The sequence below is a fragment of the Ochotona princeps genome, chromosome 17 (genome assembly GCF_030435755.1).
Source record: "Ochotona princeps isolate mOchPri1 chromosome 17, mOchPri1.hap1, whole genome shotgun sequence".
In the NCBI taxonomy this organism is placed as follows: Eukaryota; Metazoa; Chordata; class Mammalia; order Lagomorpha; family Ochotonidae; genus Ochotona; species Ochotona princeps.
This window is the reverse complement of record NC_080848.1, coordinates 313,143-329,351: the sequence shown is the minus strand read 5'-3', so window position 1 is coordinate 329,351 and position 16,209 is coordinate 313,143. Positions and strand designations below refer to the sequence as shown.

Sequence of the window (16,209 nt, the reverse complement as noted above, 5' to 3'; positions counted from 1 at the left end):
GCAAAGTCAGATATACAGAGAGGAGGAGAGACAGAGAGGAAGGTGTTTCATCCAATGTTCACTCCCCAAGCAGCCTCAGTGCCCGGAGTTGAGCCAATCCGAAGCCAGGAACCAGGAGCTTCTTCAGGTCTCCCACGTGGTGCAGGGTCCCAAGGCTTTGGGCCGTCCTCAGCTGTTTTCCCAGATTACAAGCAGGGAGCTGGATGGGAAGTGGAGCTGCTGGGATTAGAACCGGCGCCCATAGGGGATCCTCGTGCATTCAAGGCAAGGACTTTAGCTGCTGAACTACCAGGCCGGGGGCCCTCTTTGTGTGTTTGAAGGGAAGGTCAGAGAGACATTCATCTTCTACCTGCCATTCACTCCCCAGTGTCACACGTGCAGGGCTGCGCCAGGCCAGTTAGCAGTCAGAACGCTATCTGGGTCTCTTGCATGGACGGAGGGTCCCGGGGCTCAGCCTGTTCCCTGCTCTCTCTCTGGTGGGTTAGCGACCTGCACGGGGAGTGGGAACGGCGTAGTCTCTGATACCCAACACTGCTGTCAGCACTACACCACCGTGTTGGGCTCCTGGGAATAAACTTTGATTTATCTATCACTGTGACTTGGCATGACCCCAAAGGTTGGAGAGGAACTGCTGGAAAATGCTAGATGTGTGACCTTGTTTTTCCGTCCTGTCACAGCTTGGATCTCTCCAGCGGACACTCTCCTGACCTGGTGGGAGCCACCTGCCACCCACCACCGGCTCCCCGCCTTGGGCCTGGCCCCCTGACTGCACCTGCTGTACAGAGCTGGCCTCTGATCCCACAGGGGGCTGCTCTGCCAGGCCGTGGTGAGGCTGGAGAGCAACCTGCCCCAGAAACGGCTCAAACCCCTTTGCTCCTGTCTCTTTCCAAGCCATTTCTTTCATTTTAAAAACATTTATTTATGGGCATGGCGCGGTACCCTAGTGGCTAAGTCCTCGATTTGCATCTGCCAGGATCCCATATGGGCACTGATTAGTGTCCCAGCTATTCCACTTCCCATCCAGCTCCCTGCCTGTGGCCTGGGAAAGCAGTGGAGGACGGCCCAAAGCCTTAGGATCCTGCACCCACGTGGGGGCTCCTGAAAAAACTCTTGGCTCCTGGCTCTGGATTGGCGCAACTCTGACCATTGAGGCCACTTGGGGTGTGAATCAATGGATGGAAGATCTTCCTCTCTGTCTCTTCTCTCTCTATATCTGGCTTTCCAATTAAAATACATAAATCTTCAAAAATAAGTAAATAAAACAAATCTTTAAAAATATGTTTATTCGTGGGATGGGTGCTGCAGTGCAGCAAACTAAGCCTCCATCTGTGGTGCTGATATTCTGTAAGGGCACCAATTCCAGTCCCAAGACTTTCTGTTCAGCTACCTGCTCAAGGCTTCGTAAAGCTCTGGAGGTGGTCCCAAGCCTTGGACTCCTTGCCCCTCTACAGTGTCCTGGCTCTAGCCTGGCTCAGCCCACATCGTGTGGCCATTTGGGGGCTGAACCATCGGATAGAAGATCTCTCTGTGACTCTGCCTTTCGGATAATAAATACATCTTTAAGCAGGGAGGGAGGAGTGACAGTAAGAGAGAGGGAGAGCTTGAGAGAGAGCGAGTGAGCGAGTGAGCACTTGCTGGCTTGTTCCCCGGATCCCTGAAACCCTAGGGCTGCATTAGGCTAGAACCAGGAGCATAGATCTCAGTGCTCGTTTCTTGCCCCAGTGGCAGGGGCCCAAGCATCCAAGCCATCCTCTGTTGCCCACCAGGGTTCGTGTTAGTGTGGGCAGCTGGAATCAGAGGCGCAGCCAGGTCTTGCAACACTGCAGTGTGGGCGGTTGGCAGCCCAGCCAATGCATCCACCATTGCTCCATCCGACAGGGCATGCTGTGGCCAGACGGAGCAGAGCTGACCAGGTGTCATTCTGACGGCCATGGCCACTGTGCCCATTAACCTCCACCTTGCCCTACAGGCAACCCGGCAGCTCACCCTAAAGCACACAGGTGCACCCAGGAGGTCCCCATGTTGCCTGATATCCTCCACAACGTCCAGGGGCATGAAGGTACCCACAGGCTGGCTCGCCCACCCTAGCAGGGCGCCGTCTCGGGGTCCCCTGAGATCACCCTGCTCCCCACAAAGAGCTGCGCCCTTCTCTTGCGTTTGTCCCCAGGCGTTGCTTTCTCAAAACCTTCCACCTTGGCTGGCCCTGAGAAGCATGGAACACTGGAGGTGCCGGGAAGACACGGCTCCCAGGTCTCGCTCCTGACCTGACCTGACGTGGATGCGTGCGGTTGGCCCCAGACTCTTTGGTGACATCCCCAGCCCGCGTGCATGCTCAGAACAGCTCCAGGTGACTGCAGCGACACGGGGCTTCTCTCCCACTCCCAGCCACAGAGGGAGGCTGTTGCAGACTGCTCCTGCCAGCACGCCACTGTGCCTATTTTTAATTTTTTGTCTGCGAAAGTCATGAGAGCTTTGCAGTATTTCCTTGGGAGAGGAGATTTCTGCTGTGCTTCCCCTCCCCCCCCCCCCGAGTGTCCAGATTCCACCAGAGGGCAGCCAGCCAGCCAGAGCCCTGAACAGTGGGAGCAGCCTAGCCCCATAGACACAGCACGCCCATGTGCGTGCTCCGGACCCTCGCTGGGCTCACACTGCTCTGGCCCGTAGTACTCAGCATAAAGCCCTTAGAGCCTTACAATCAGGTTTCCTTTTTCCTGAAGATCTACTTAGCTGAAAGGCAAGTGGCAGGGGGGTATAGATGTTCCATCTGCTGGTTCTCTCCCCGAATGTGTAGGACTGGGGTCTGGCGGAAGCCAAGAACCAGGACTCTATGGGGTAGGAGGAATTCAGACACTTAGGACACCACGTGCTGCCATCCCAGGTCCCTTGGCAGGAAGCAGAGTGGCTGGGTTGTCCACTCATCACGCACCTTGGCTGCTGCGGCTGAGGCTGCCACAAGCACCAGTGTGGACCACGTGTGCCCAGCAGCGTGGCCAGCACAGGGCAGCTCTGCATCCTCTGAGAGCGCTCTCCCGGCAGCCTGGGACTGCAGCACTGCAGAGGGGCTGGGAGGATCCCCAGCTTCGGAAGGTAGAGGAAAGGAGGGGTGTGTGTAGCAACTGCAACAACAGGTGAGGAGTTTCTTCTTTTTTTTTTAAGATTTAATTATTTGTTTTTATTGGAAAGGCAGATAAACAGAGACAGAGAGGAAGATCTTCCATCTGTTAATTCACTCCCCAAGTGGCCACAATGGCCAGAGCTGAGCCAATCTGAAGCCAGCAGCCACGAATTTCTTCCAGGTCTCCCACACAGGTGCAGGGTCCCAAGGCTTTGGGCCGTCCTCTGCTGCCTTCCCAGGCCACAGGCAGGGAGCTGGATGGGAAGTGGAGCTGCCGGGATTAGAACTGGTGCCCACATGGGATCCTGGCACTTTCAAGGTGAGGACTTTAGCCACTAGGGTAGCGCGCCAGGCCCGGGTTGTTTCTTAAGCTTTTTCCTCTGATGCCCAAACAGACTCAGGACAGTCCCAGGGACAGGCCACATCTTCCGCAGAGCCAGGCCTTGTACACCCCAATTAGCCCTGGGGTCTTTTTTTTCTTTTCTCTGTTCTTTTACTATCAAGAAGTAAGCAGAAATTCACAGCTGAGCTCAGGCTCCTGAGTCACCAAGAACTCACACCCCAGGTGCTAGCTGCTGTGCTGCTATAGAAAGAAACCCTATTTTAGGCAAAACTCTAGCTTTGAGGATGTTCCAAAGCCATCCCAGCCCGCAGGCAGGATTCCCTTTAAAGCATTTTTTAAAAGATTTATTTATTTTGATTGGAAAGACGGATTAAATTTATGAAGACAAGGAGAGACAGAGAGAGATCTTCAGTCTGCTGGTTCACTCCCCAAATGGCCGCAATAGCCGGAACTGAGCGGATCCAAAGCCAGGAGCCAGGAGCTCCTTCTGGGTCTCTAACATGGGTGCAGGGTCCCAAGGCTTTAGGTCACCCTCCACTGCTTTCCCAGGCCACAAGCAGGGAGCTGGATGGGAAGTGGGGCGGAAGGACACGAACTAGCTCTCAAATGACTAGTTTCCTGCCAGAGGTATGCCCCAAGGCCTGAGGCCACACCCAGCAGCCATGCCCCTTCCCAGGGTCCCACAGTGGGGGTGGGGGGAGCCAGGCTGAGGGGTTCTGGTCAGGTGAGGCCCTCCCAGGAGAGGGCACACCGCAAGTGGGGGGCCCCAGGGATCCCTGGGTGCGTGCCCCTCTGGGCACTGCCAAACCACACCCCGTTAGAACCAACACCACCTAGAAATGTTCACATGGTGACCTGGGTCGTTATGGTCTTAAAATAAACATGGCCCGTGCACCTGACTTTGCAGGCTCCTGCACAACCACGTGCAAACTGCTGGAGCCCTCTCCCACTGGGAGCCACCCCAGGCACCCCCAATGCCTCTGGTAGCAATGGCCCAAAGCTCCTGGAGGGATTCTTGGTGTGCTTTCTGTTTATTTTCTCTCGACTTGCTTGGGGTTGGGGAGAGGCAGTGGGTCATTCTTCCTAGGGCTTGCCTGCATTTACTCCTTTGTAGTTTTTGATTATTTTCAATATTATTTATATAACTGAGAGGGATGGACACCCGTGTGGGGCTCCGGTTGGGGGGGTCCAGGAATGGAGGAAGGTGGTGGGACACGCTTCAGGGGCTTTTCTTTTTCCCTCCCGTGTCTGCTGGGAGGGGAGAGGAGGGGGCCGCTCCTTGCTGTCAGACCACCTCAGCACCAGGGAGTGGGGGATGTCCTGTGATGATGCTTGGAGAGCCAATGTGGGGAGTTCCAGGGTGCCACCTGAGTGGTTTGGGGGGTGGGGGACGTCGTGTGATGATGCTTGGAGAGCCGATGTGGGGAGTTCTAGGGTGCCACCTGAGTGGTTTTAAGGGTTCTGAGACGTTGTTGCTCCGGGAATGTTTGCAAGGTCCCAGTCCACCTGAGTGTGGTCACAGGCCCAGGAATGTGCTGCAGAGCTGGCCAGGAGAGTAGTCCAACCTGTCCAACTCTCCACCCTTGACGAGGCAGCAGCCGTGCCCTGCTGGCCCAGAGGAGCTGGCCGCCATGTCCCCCGTGTGCATCTGGACTTGCTGTCCACTGCACAGGCATCAGCAACCAAGGAAGCCCAGTCCTGACACATGCGCTCCGAGGTCGGACCACACAGCCTGTGGTTTTCCCTGTGGCCGGGGTCTGAGTCCAGCAGTCTGGTTGGGGAGTCCCCCAAGGAACCTCATCTGGTGTGACCCCAGACTTGACTCGTGTGTGCCAGTAGTGCAGGTCAGGTGTGGTCCATCACCTGCAGCAGCCAACACACACACTGGTGGATGCAGCTGCCTGGTCCCATTTCTCACTGAACTGATGGGTGCTGTGGCCCAACCTACCACAGTCCCGGTCTCCAGGCACACCAGCAGGTGCCTGGCCTAGTCAGGGTGGCTCCCAACAACCCTCACCAAGCCCTCCCCAACCCTGATTTTTGCATGTGCCGGCATGTGCTGCAGCCTAGCCCAGACCATCCCACATCCCATCTGGCTCTTGTGCATACCTGTGAGCGCTGCAGCCTGGCTTAGCTTACCTCACCCCTGGACCCAGCCCACCCATATGCCAACACGTGTCCCTTACTTGACCAACCTGGCCTACCCCCAACTCTGGCTCTTATGCAAAAAGTGCAGCCCAGCAGGGGTGTGCCCACAGTTCCCCCACCAGGCCTGCTCCCAGCCCTGGATCTTATACCCGCCAGAGGTCACTGTGGCCCACCGTGACATGGCCCGCTCTTAGACTCAGCATTTTCCAGCAGGTATGTGAACTGGCAGGTGTTATATCCAACCTTTGCTTGCGCCAGTGAGTGCATGGATTGGCTCTTCCAAACCCGCACATATGCTGATGGGTGTTACAGCCCAGCCCAACCTGGCCTGGTCCCAGCCATGGGTCTTGTGCTCCCCATCGGGAGCTGTGGCCTAGCATGGGAGATCCCCAAGTTCCCCTACCAGGACTGCTCCCAGCCCCAGATCCCATGAGTGCTGGTGGGTACTGCAGTCCCCCAGAGGTGAGCCCACAATCCCCTACACACATCCGATTCTGTCCTGCTCAGCCTGCCGTGGCCCAGCCCCTGCTCCAACACTTGCGGGCAGGTACTGCAGCCTAGCCCAGCCAGGCAGGTCCCCAGCTTTTTGGGTGCACCCGTGGGCAGCGGGCGATGCTACTTAGCCCAGACTGGTCTCTGACATGGTGGGTACCTTGGCCTGACCGGACATGCCCTCCGTTGCCCCCTCTAAACCACGTCAGCTCCCGTGCCTACCAGCAAGTGCAGCAGCCCAGTCCGTGGAGTCCCCCAGGAGTCATTCCTCCTCTGTCACACATACCCTCAGCCGCTCCCACTCCAGTATGTCCACAGACCCCCTCCCCCTGCTCCCTGGGTAATCTGCAGCTCCTAGGCCCAGGAGCTGGGTGTCACGTTACACCTAGAGTTCTCCACTTTCCACACATAGCTTTTTAAAAATAAAAATGAGAAAAAAATAAATAATAGACAACTATGCTGGCATAGTGATATAGTTAACATAGATTCAGCATTAAGCCAGCTATTGGCTGCTCTTCCCCAGCAGTGGAACACTTGCCCAGGTACAAGGCATCTTGGCAGTTGCCCACAGCCAAGATTTATTTATTTAAAAACGTTGCTGAGAGGAGAGGCAGAGCGGGGGAGAGAGATCTTCCATGAGACGACCGTAATGCCCAGCAGCCTGGCACTCTACCTAGTCTCGCACTTGGGTGCAGGGGCCCTGCTCCCCGGGGCTGGTCACAAATGGAACGTGGCTTACCCAGCTGGGCTCACTGGGGCTGCTCTCCAGGCCATGCTGGAGGCCCCGCTGCTCCACTCCTGACCCGGCTGGAAAGCAGAGGACAGCCCTGTGTGGGCCCCTCCCCCAGGCCCCAGGCCAGGATGGGCTCTCTGACACACACACCCGGAGGCGGACCCTGTGGCGCAGTGCATCAAGGCATCGCCTGCACTGCCGGCACAGGTTCGAGTCCCGGCAGCTCCCCTCCTGGTCCAGCCTGAGAAAGATCCACGAGTTCTACGTTGTGCGTGGAGGCCGAGCGTGTAAATACACTGAGTTCCCGGTGTGCAGGAGCGAGGGCTCCAGTGGGATGTGCGCTCCGACCCGCCCCTCGCCCAATCCCCGCGTGTGTGTCGCCGCCTCTCGCCCAATCTCCGCGCGTATCATATGGCTCGTCCCCCTCCGCGGCCTCACCCGATCCTCGAGCCTGTTACGGAGGCTTGCCTCCAGTCTCGCCCAATCCCCGGCTTGTCACCGCCCCTCGCCCAATCCCCGCGCGCGTCACTTCGCTCCCAATCTCGCCCAATCCTCGCGCGCGTCTCCGTCCTCTGCCCAATCCCCGCGCGTACCACGGCGGTCCTGCCCGCCCCCCGCCCAATCCGCGCGGGGATTGCTGTCTGACGCCGACGCCAGCGCCAGTGCCCGGCTGAGGCCGGCGCGGGTCCTGGCGGGAACATGGAGGCGCTGCTGCGGCGGGAGCTGGGCTACGGCGCGGTCCGGGCCACTGGCCACTCGGGGGGCGGCTGCATCAGCCAGGGCCAGAGTTACGACACGGACAGAGGACGAGTGTTCGTGAAAGTGAACTCCCAGGCGGAGGTCCGCGCGGCTGGAGGCAGAGGGTGGGGTCTCGGCGGGGAGGCTCCCGGTGCGGTCTGAGCCCGCGGGCTGGCGCTGCGCCTCCGTCCTGCCGTTCTGCCCTCCTGCCCCTCCTGCCCTCCGTCCTGCCCCTCCGTCTTGCCCTCCTGCCCGTCCTGCCCTCCTGCCCCTCCTGCCCCTCCGTCCTGCCCTCCTGCCCCTCCGTCCTGCCCTCCTGCCCCTCCTGTCCCTCCGTCCTGCCCTCCTGCCCCTCCGTCCTGCCCTCCTTCCCCTCCGTCCTGCCCTCCTGCCCCTCCGTCCTGCCCTCCTGCCCCTCCTGTCCCTCCGTCCTGCCCTTCTGCCCCTCCTGTCCCTCCGTCCTGCCCCTCCGTCCTGCCCTCCTTCCCCTCCTGTCCCTCCGTCCTGCCCTCCTGCCCCCCTGCCCCTCCGTCCTGCCCCTCCGTCCTGCCCTCCTGCCCCTTCGACCTGCCCCCTCTGTCCGGCTGACACTTGGAGTCACAACCGAGCACAGCAGCCAGTCCTGTGTCTGTGAGCTGGACCACCCCCTTCTGACGCTGCTCTCCGCACCAGAACTGCAAAGTGGGGCCGTTATTTTCCAAAGAAAATTCCCTGAAAATTCTGCTTCAGACACAGTTGTCTTCTGCCTTATCGCCTGCAGCTCCCCTGTGGTAACAATACAGGACCACTCGTTAGCTGCTGACGGGTGATTGTGGCTGCGATGGCTGGAGCTGAGCTGATCTGAAGTCTGTGGGTCGTCCTCTGCTGCTTTCCCAGGCCACGAGCAGGGAGACACGAACCGGTGCCTGTATGGGATGCCATTAGCCTGTGCATCTGGCAGTGGGTCCTGAACTCTTATCTTTGCAGCCAGCCCCCTGAGAACACTTGAGTATGGAAGGGCAAAGTGGCCGCGATAAGCGTTGGAGGGACAGGGAGGTGATGGCGAGGAGAGGAGGCGAGGAGAGGAGGCCTGGTTGCTGTCCCAGGCTCTGGGTGTAGTGAGAGTGTCCCCCGTGTCGAAGCCGTCTGCAACAGTGTTGCTTTAGAAGGTGTTTTCAAGGACAAGCGAGAGAAGACTTCGTTGAGAAATTAAGTTAGGCCTTGAGTTGGAATCTGAGGTGTGACCAGGCTGGGAGGAACTGACCCGGCAAAAGATGGGGGAGGCAAAAGTTGGGGGACTTGTGTCCTGGGCAGAAGTGACGTGGCAGCGTCTCAGGGGGCAACCAGAGGCCAGGAAAGCCATTGCAGGAGATGTGTGCACATGTTGGGTGGGCTGTGGGCAGGCCTGGATGGTCACCCTGGGGAGGGTGGGCTGTGTGTGCGTGGACAGGCCTAGACGATCACCCTGGGGAGGGTGGGCTGTGTGTGTGGACAGGCCTGGACGGTCACCCTGGGGAGGGTGGGCTGTGTGCGTGGACAGGCCTGGACGGTCACGCTGGGGAGGGTAGGCTGTGTGTGTGGACAGGCCTGGACGGTCACCCTGGGGAGGGTGGGCTGTGTGTGCGTGGGCAGGCCTGGACGGTCACCCTGGGGAGGGTGGGCTGTGTGCGTGGGCAGGCCTGGACAGTCACCCTGGGGAGGGTGGGCTGTGTGTGCATGGGCAGGCCTGGACGGTAATCCTGGGGAGGGTGGCAGAGTTGGGAAGAGCTGGGTTTGCCCCTGAAGGGACTGCTGTGTGGGCAGTCGGGAGTCGGGTCGCCGTGGCCCACGGGATGAGGTGGATGTGGTGATTTCCACTGGCAGCAGAGTGGCCCAGACATGGTCCAGCTGGTGAGCGTTCCCCAGCCTCCCGGTGCCGCCTGTCTGTGGAGCAGTAGTGTGTCCAGGGTGTGGTCCGAGACACTGGGCGCAGCTCTGGCCAAGTCCGGGATGGGGGTCTGCTGGGCAGCCTGTGGCCCTTGCTGACACGGGCTCCGCCTGAGCACCAAGGCAGCAGGACAGGGAAGGGCGGCCGTGGCTGTGCACCTGTCATCTCCGCTGCTCTCACCCCAACGCCTCTGTTCCTCCACAGGCCAGAAGGATGTTTGAAGGTGAAATGGCCAGCCTGACTGCCATCCTGAACACGGGCACTGTGAAAGTGCCCCAGCCCATCAAGGTCCTGGACGCCCCGGGGGGCGGCAGCGTGCTTGTCATGGAGCACGTGGACATGCAGCCTCTGAGCAGGTCTGTGCCTCGACTGGTCACCTGGAGGGCAGAGTGAGACTCGCCCCCAGTGTAGATCCGTAGAGATGGCCTAATGGCCAGGTCTGGGTCAGCCCTAAGCCAGGAGCCCAAGCAGCCGGCCATGCTCCTGTATGTCCCTAGGCACGTCAACAGGGAGCTGGGTCACACGGTGCCCCAATGTGGGTGCCACTGGTGGAGGCAGCAGCTGGTCCGTTGACCACAGCTCCAGCTCGAGCAGGTGGGTCTCGATGCCACCTTGGGTGCATGATGGGGGAGCTGTGCCCCCACGTCACAAGTCCTGCAGAGGGAGAGCCACATCCTGGCAATTCAAATGCGCCTTGACACGAGGTGTGGCAAAAGGCCTGGTGTGGATGTGCTGGGAGTCATGCTCTGGCAAGGCTGTGCACCCCAGCTGCTCTAGTGCAGTGACTGGGTAGCCTCAGGAAATGCCTGCTCAGTGCATTCCAGGCAGAGCTGTGTGTTGGGGGGGTGTGTGTGTGTCTGTGTGTGTCACCTGCTCAGCTGTGTGTCTGTGTGCGTCACCTGCTCAGCTCTGTGTGTCACCTGCTCATCTTTGTGTCTGTGTGTCACCTGCTCAGCTTGTGTCTGTGTGCGTCACCTGCTCAGCTTGTGTCTGTGTGTGTCACCTGCTCAGCTCTGTGTGTCACCTGCTCAGCTCTGTGTCACCTGCTCAGCTGTGTGTCTGTGTGTCACCTGCTCAGCTTGTGTCTGTGTGCGTCACCTGCTCAGCTCTGTGTGTCACCTGCTCAGCTTGTGTCTGTGTGTCACCTGCTCAGCTGTGTGTCTGTGTGTGTCACCTGCTCAGCTCTGTGTGTCACCTGCTCAGCTGTGTGTCACCTGCTCAGCTGTGTGTCTGTGTGTCACCTGCTCAGCTTGTGTCTGTGTGTGTCACCTGCTCAGCTTGTGTCTATGTGTGTCACCTGCTCAGCTTGTGTCTGTGTGTCACCTGCTCAGCTTGTGTCTGTGTGTGTCACCTGCTCAGCTCTGTGTGTCACCTGCTCAGCTTGTGTCTGTGTGTCACCTGCTCAGCTGTGTGTCTGTGTGTGTCACCTGCTCAGCTCTGTGTGTCACCTGCTCAGCTTGTGTCTGTGTGTGTCACCTGCTCAGCTTGTGTCTGTGTGTGTCACCTGCTCAGCTGTGTGTCTGTGTGTCACCTGCTCAGCTTGTGTCTGTGTGTGTCACCTGCTCAGCTTGTGTCACCTGCTCACCTGCTCAGCTTGTGTCTGTGTGTCACCTGCTCAGCTTGTGTCTGTGTGTGTCACCTGCTCAGCTGTGTGTCTGTGTGTGTCACCTGCTCAGCTTGTGTCTGTGTGTCACCTGCTCAGCTTGTGTCTGTGTGTGTCACCTGCTCAGCTCTGTGTGTCACCTGCTCAGCTGTGTGTCTCTGTGTTACTTGTTCAGCATTGTGTGTCTCTGTGTATGTGTATGAGTCCCTATGTGTGTGTGGCACTTGTTCAGCTGTTCCCTCTTGCTTTCACAGTCATGCTGCGAAGCTTGGATCCCAGCTGGCAGATCTACACCTTGACAATAAGAAGCTTGGAGAGATGGTCGTGAAGGAGGCTGGCACCGTGGGTAGGGCATCTGTGTGCACTGTGGGGGCTGCCCGGAGCAAGTTGTTAGTTTGTGTGGGCTGAGGATGGGCCAGGCTTAGCCTCATAAGGATCTGACTCGTGTGGATGGCAGGACCCATGAATGTGACCCTCAGGCCACAGGGTAGTAAGCACAGAGAGTGAGTGTGAGGAGGCACGGTCAGTGAGTGTGAGGAGGCACGGTGAGTGAGTGTGAGGAGGTACAGTGAATGAGTGTGAGGAGGCACGGTCAGTGAGTGTGAGGAGGTACAGTGAGTGTGAGGAGGCACGGTGAGTGAGTGTGAGGAGGCACGGTGAGTGAGTGTGAGGAGGCATGGTGAGTGAGTGTGAGGAGGCACGGTCAGTGAGTGTGAGGAGGCACGGTGAGTGAGTGTGAGGAGGCACGGTCAGTGAGTGTGAGGAGGTACAGTGAGTGAGTGTGAGGAGGCACGGTCAGTGAGTGTGAGGAGGTACAGTGAGTGAGTGTGAGGAGGCATGGTGAGTGAGTGTGAGGAGGCACGGTGAGTGAGTGTGAGGAGGCACGGTCAGTGAGTGTGAGGAGGTACAGTGAGTGAGTGTGAGGAGGCACGGTGAGTGAGTGTGAGGAGGCACGGTGAGTGAGTGTGAGGAGGCACGGTCAGTGAGTGTGAGGAGGCACGGTCAGTGAGTGTGAGGAGGCACGGTCAGTGAGTGTGAGGAGGCACGGTCAGTGAGTGTGAGGAGGTACAGTGAGTGAGTGAGGAGGCACGGTGAGTGAGTGTGAGGAGGCACGGTCAGTGAGTGTGAGGAGGCACGGTCAGTGAGTGTGAGGAGGCACGGTGAGTGAGTGTGAGGAGGTACAGTGAGTGTGAGGAGGTACGGTGAGTGAGTGTGAGGAGGTACAGTGAGTGTGAGGAGGCACGGTCAGTGAGTGTGAGGAGGCACGGTCAGTGAGTGTGAGGAGGCACGGTCAGTGAGTGTGAGGAGGTACAGTGAGTGAGTGTGAGGAGGCACGGTGAGTGAGTGTGAGGAGGTACAGTGAGTGTGAGGAGGTACGGTGAGTGAGTGTGAGGAGGTACAGTGAGTGTGAGGAGGCACGGTCAGTGAGTGTGAGGAGGTACGGTCAGTGAGTGTGAGGAGGTACAGTCAGTGAGTGAGGAGGTACGGTGAGTGAGTGTGAGGGGCTCTCTCTGGGGGAGTTGCCTCTGCTTTGTGGCTTTCACACGGTGTGTGTCCCCTGGGTGGTTGTTGCCGCCATCTGTTGTCAGTGTCCTGTTGTCTGGACGGCCACCTGAGGCTCCCGTCTCTCCTCCCAGGGCGGGGAAGCGGGCATGCAGAGCGGCCCTTCGTGGACCACTTTGGATTTGATGTGGTCACTTGTTGTGGATACCTCCCGCAGGTGGGTGGGCCCTGGCTTCCTCCTCACGGGAGCTCTTGTTGCTGGGAATTCTGCACCCGTTTTCTTTGCTGGGCTTGTGAGGCTGATGTGAGGCCCAGAGGTGGCTATCTTATGTTCACTCACCTCTCAGAGCAGCGTGCCAGGGCCTGGCATCCAGTTACATGGCTCTGCTCATCTCGCCCGGGGACAGCAGCCCGATGCGGTGCTGGGTTGTATGCATGGATGGGCAGGGGCTCTGCCCCTCTGAGGCCGTGCCTTGGCATCCAGGGACCCGTAGGTTTGTGGGGGCAGAACCACTATTTAGGGATTGTCCTAAAAGGGCCTTGGTCTTGGGGCTCTGTCCTACCCACTGCAGGGAGCTGTCACATAGGGCCTCTGCATACACGCTGGTCCTTAGGAGCTGTGCAGCGGTTGCTGCGACCCCATGCCAATCTAGCCATGGGTGCCCTCCTCAGCACTGCCCTGTGTCCCCTGCCCTCTCACAGTGTCCCCTTCCACTGTGGGATACTTCTGGGCTTCAGGTCTGGCGTTGTCCCTGTCGCCCGTTCAGGTGAATGACTGGCAGAAGGACTGGGTCATGTTCTTCACCCAGCAGCGCATTCAGCCCCAGATGGACATGGTGGAGAAGGGCTCTGGGGACAGGCAGGCTCTGGAGCTCTGGTCTGCTCTGCAGGTAAGCCGTGTGTGCCTGGTCCATGGCGCAGCCCTGTGTCTGCACATGAGGCACGGTGCCCGCAAGTGTCCCTCTGCCCTCTGAGCTGCGGCCTCCGAGTGCCCTGCTGGGCTTCCCTGGCCCAGGTGGGAGCCCCGCTGAGACGTTCTTTTCCCCACAGCTGAAGATCCCAGAACTGTTCCGGGGCCTGGAGATCGTCCCGGCCTTGCTGCACGGGGACCTCTGGGGCGGCAATGTGGCCGAGAACTCCTCCGGGCCCGTCATCTTTGATCCGGCTTCTTTCTACGGCCACTCGGAGTATGAGCTGGCGATAGCTGGAATGTTCGGGGGCTTCAGCAGCGCCTTCTACTCTGCCTACCATAGCAAGGTCCCCAAGGCCCCAGGCTTTGAGAGGCGCCTCCAGCTGTACCAGCTCTTCCACTACTTGAACCACTGGAATCATTTTGGGTCGGGGTACAGGGGCTCCTCCCTCAACATCATGAGGAATCTCATCAAGTGAGCTGCCGCCCTCAAGGGGAGCCCAGTCCTCCCAGAGCGCCCTGGGGCCCCATCACTCCCAGGCTTCTGTGTCATCATCACACCTCCTGCCCACCTGCTCACACAGCTGGAGTGGCTTAGGACCCACCAGCAGCTCCTTGCCAAGCCTGGCTGGTAAAGTGCACCAGGGGACAAGTTCTGTTGTCCCGAAGCTGCACTGTTAACGAGCAGAGCCGGGGGCCTGTGCCCCTGACCTCACTGCTGCTCCAGAGACCTGGGAGAGGCCACAGCCTGGTGAGGGACCCAGTGCGCAGGGAAGCTGTATGCCAGCTCTGCCTCCCTCATGTCCAGGGGCGCCTCGTGAAGGGCAGGATGGGTGTCCAAGGGCCCAGGGGGCGTCCTGCCTGGGTGTCCGAGGGCCCAGGGGGCGTCCTGCCTGGGTGTCCGAGGGCCCAGGGGGCGTCCTGCCTGGGTGTCTGAGGGCCCAGGGGGCGTCCTGCCTGGGTGTCTGAGGGCCCAGGGGGCGTCCTGCCTGGGTGTCTGAGGGCCCAGGGGACGTCCTGCCTGGGTGTCTGAAGACATGGCAAGCTGAGGACATTCCCTTGCTCTGCACATTCCTTCCCGGCTGTGTACCTGCATGCCTGCGTGCCTGCGTGCCTGCGTGCCTGTGTGCCTGTGTGCTGCTGGCTGGCTTTGCCAAGCTGGCTGCACTCTGTGGCATCCCAGGTGAGTGCACAGCACTGCTGGGCCAGCCCCTCTCGAGGCCACCTGACTAGAGTTCCCTCGTGGCATTCCACCTGTATCTGTTTGCTCGGCAGCCTTTGCAACACCTTGTGGCAGCAGACAAGTACAGGTTGTTTTCTGAATAAAGGCGCAGGTGCAGCCCAGAGCAGATGTGCTATTCAGTGCCGCCCCGCTTGTGACAGAAACCAGGCAGCTGGGGGAGCTGTGCCCGGTGAGCATGGAGGTCTGGCTTAGGCACCCCAGAGAGGCCTCTGCTCAGAACGGAAGTGGGCTGCAGGTCAGGCCCAGGCAGAGCCTGGCAGTAGGGGGAGAGGATGCCTTCAGGTCCTGGTTCTGTCAGGGGAATGAGACCCTGGCGACTGCTGGACGTGATGGCTAATCAGCCCTGACCCTGGGGTCTGTGTGCTTGTCCCTGGTGGTCAGACCTGAGGCCTTACTCATCATTCTGGCAGGAAGCTGACCTTAGGCTCCTCTGATGGTTAGCAGCAGCAGGTTACCTTGTGGCCAGGGAAGCCTCATGAACATGGGCCTGCTTGTTTAGTCTAGAGGGTGTTCAGAGAGAGCCGGGCTGGGGCTGGCACAGTGGTACAGCATGCTAACCCTCTGTCCTGTGGACCTGGTTCAAGTCCCGGCTGCTCCACAGCTGATCAGCTCTGCTTGTGGCCTGAGGGGCAGCAGAGGATCGTCCTTAGGGTCAGCTCAGCCTTGGTCTTTGTGGCCTTTTAGGAGTCGAGCCAGCACATAGAAGAATCCTCTCTGTAAAACCTACTTTTCAAAAAAACAGTTGGGCTGGCATAATACACAAAGTACCCTGTGACACATCCCATGTGGGCACCAGTTTATCTGCTCTGGCTCCCTACTGATAACAGGCAGCACAGGATACCCAGGTCGGGTCCATGTGGTGGCCTAGCAGTTAAAGTCCTCACCTTGAACGTGCCAGGTTTGCATATGGGTGCTGGTTCTAATCCCGGAAGCCCCACTTCCCATCCAATTCCCTGCTTGTGGTTTGGGAAAGCAGTTGAGCACGGCCCAGAGTCTTGGGACCCTGCACCTGTGTGAGAGACCTGGAAGAAGCTCCTGGCTTCAGAATGGCTCAACTCTAGGCGTTGCAGCCACTTGAGGAGTGAATCAGTGGACGGAAGATCTTCCTCTCTGTCTTTCCTCCTCTCTGTATATCTGACTTTGCAATAAAAATAAAATTTAAAAAAAAAAAAAAAGATAGCCAGTCCTTGGGCCCTGCACCCTGTGCGAGAACCCCAGCGGAGCTCCTGGCTCAGCTCTGGCTGTGGTGGCTACTTAAGGAGTGAACCAGCAGATAGGTCTGGCTCTCATGCATTTTAGATAAGTAAATCCTTAAAAGTGTTTTGCTTTTTTAAAAGATTTAATTAGTTTTCTTGGAAAGGTAGATTTACCGAAATGAGAGACAGAGAAAGATCTGCCATCTGCTTGTTCACTCCCCAAGCAGCCACAACTGCTGGAGCTGAGTTGATCCAAAACCAGGAGCTTCTTCTGGGTCT

The 16,209-nt window shown here is 58.7% G+C and overlaps 1 protein-coding gene across 2 annotated transcripts; it reads left to right on the top strand.

Annotated features, from left to right (window-relative positions):
• The first annotated feature begins 7,477 nt into the window (after window positions 1-7,477).
• Window positions 7,478-14,014, top strand: FN3KRP (fructosamine 3 kinase related protein). Of its 2 annotated transcripts, none has more exons than XM_036495936.2 (6): window positions 7,478-7,671; window positions 9,680-9,831; window positions 11,333-11,424; window positions 12,716-12,798; window positions 13,349-13,471; window positions 13,632-14,014. In XM_036495936.2, the coding sequence occupies exons 1-6, from the start codon at window positions 7,531-7,533 to the stop codon at window positions 13,968-13,970; spliced, it is 930 nt and encodes a 309-aa protein (XP_036351829.2). In that variant the 5' UTR covers window positions 7,478-7,530; the 3' UTR covers window positions 13,971-14,014. The 2 variants fall into 2 exon arrangements, with proteins under 2 accessions (XP_036351829.2, XP_058532536.1); XM_058676553.1 differs by lacking the exon at window positions 7,478-7,671 and adding an exon at window positions 8,764-8,864.
• Window positions 14,015-16,209: the final 2,195 nt, after the last annotated feature.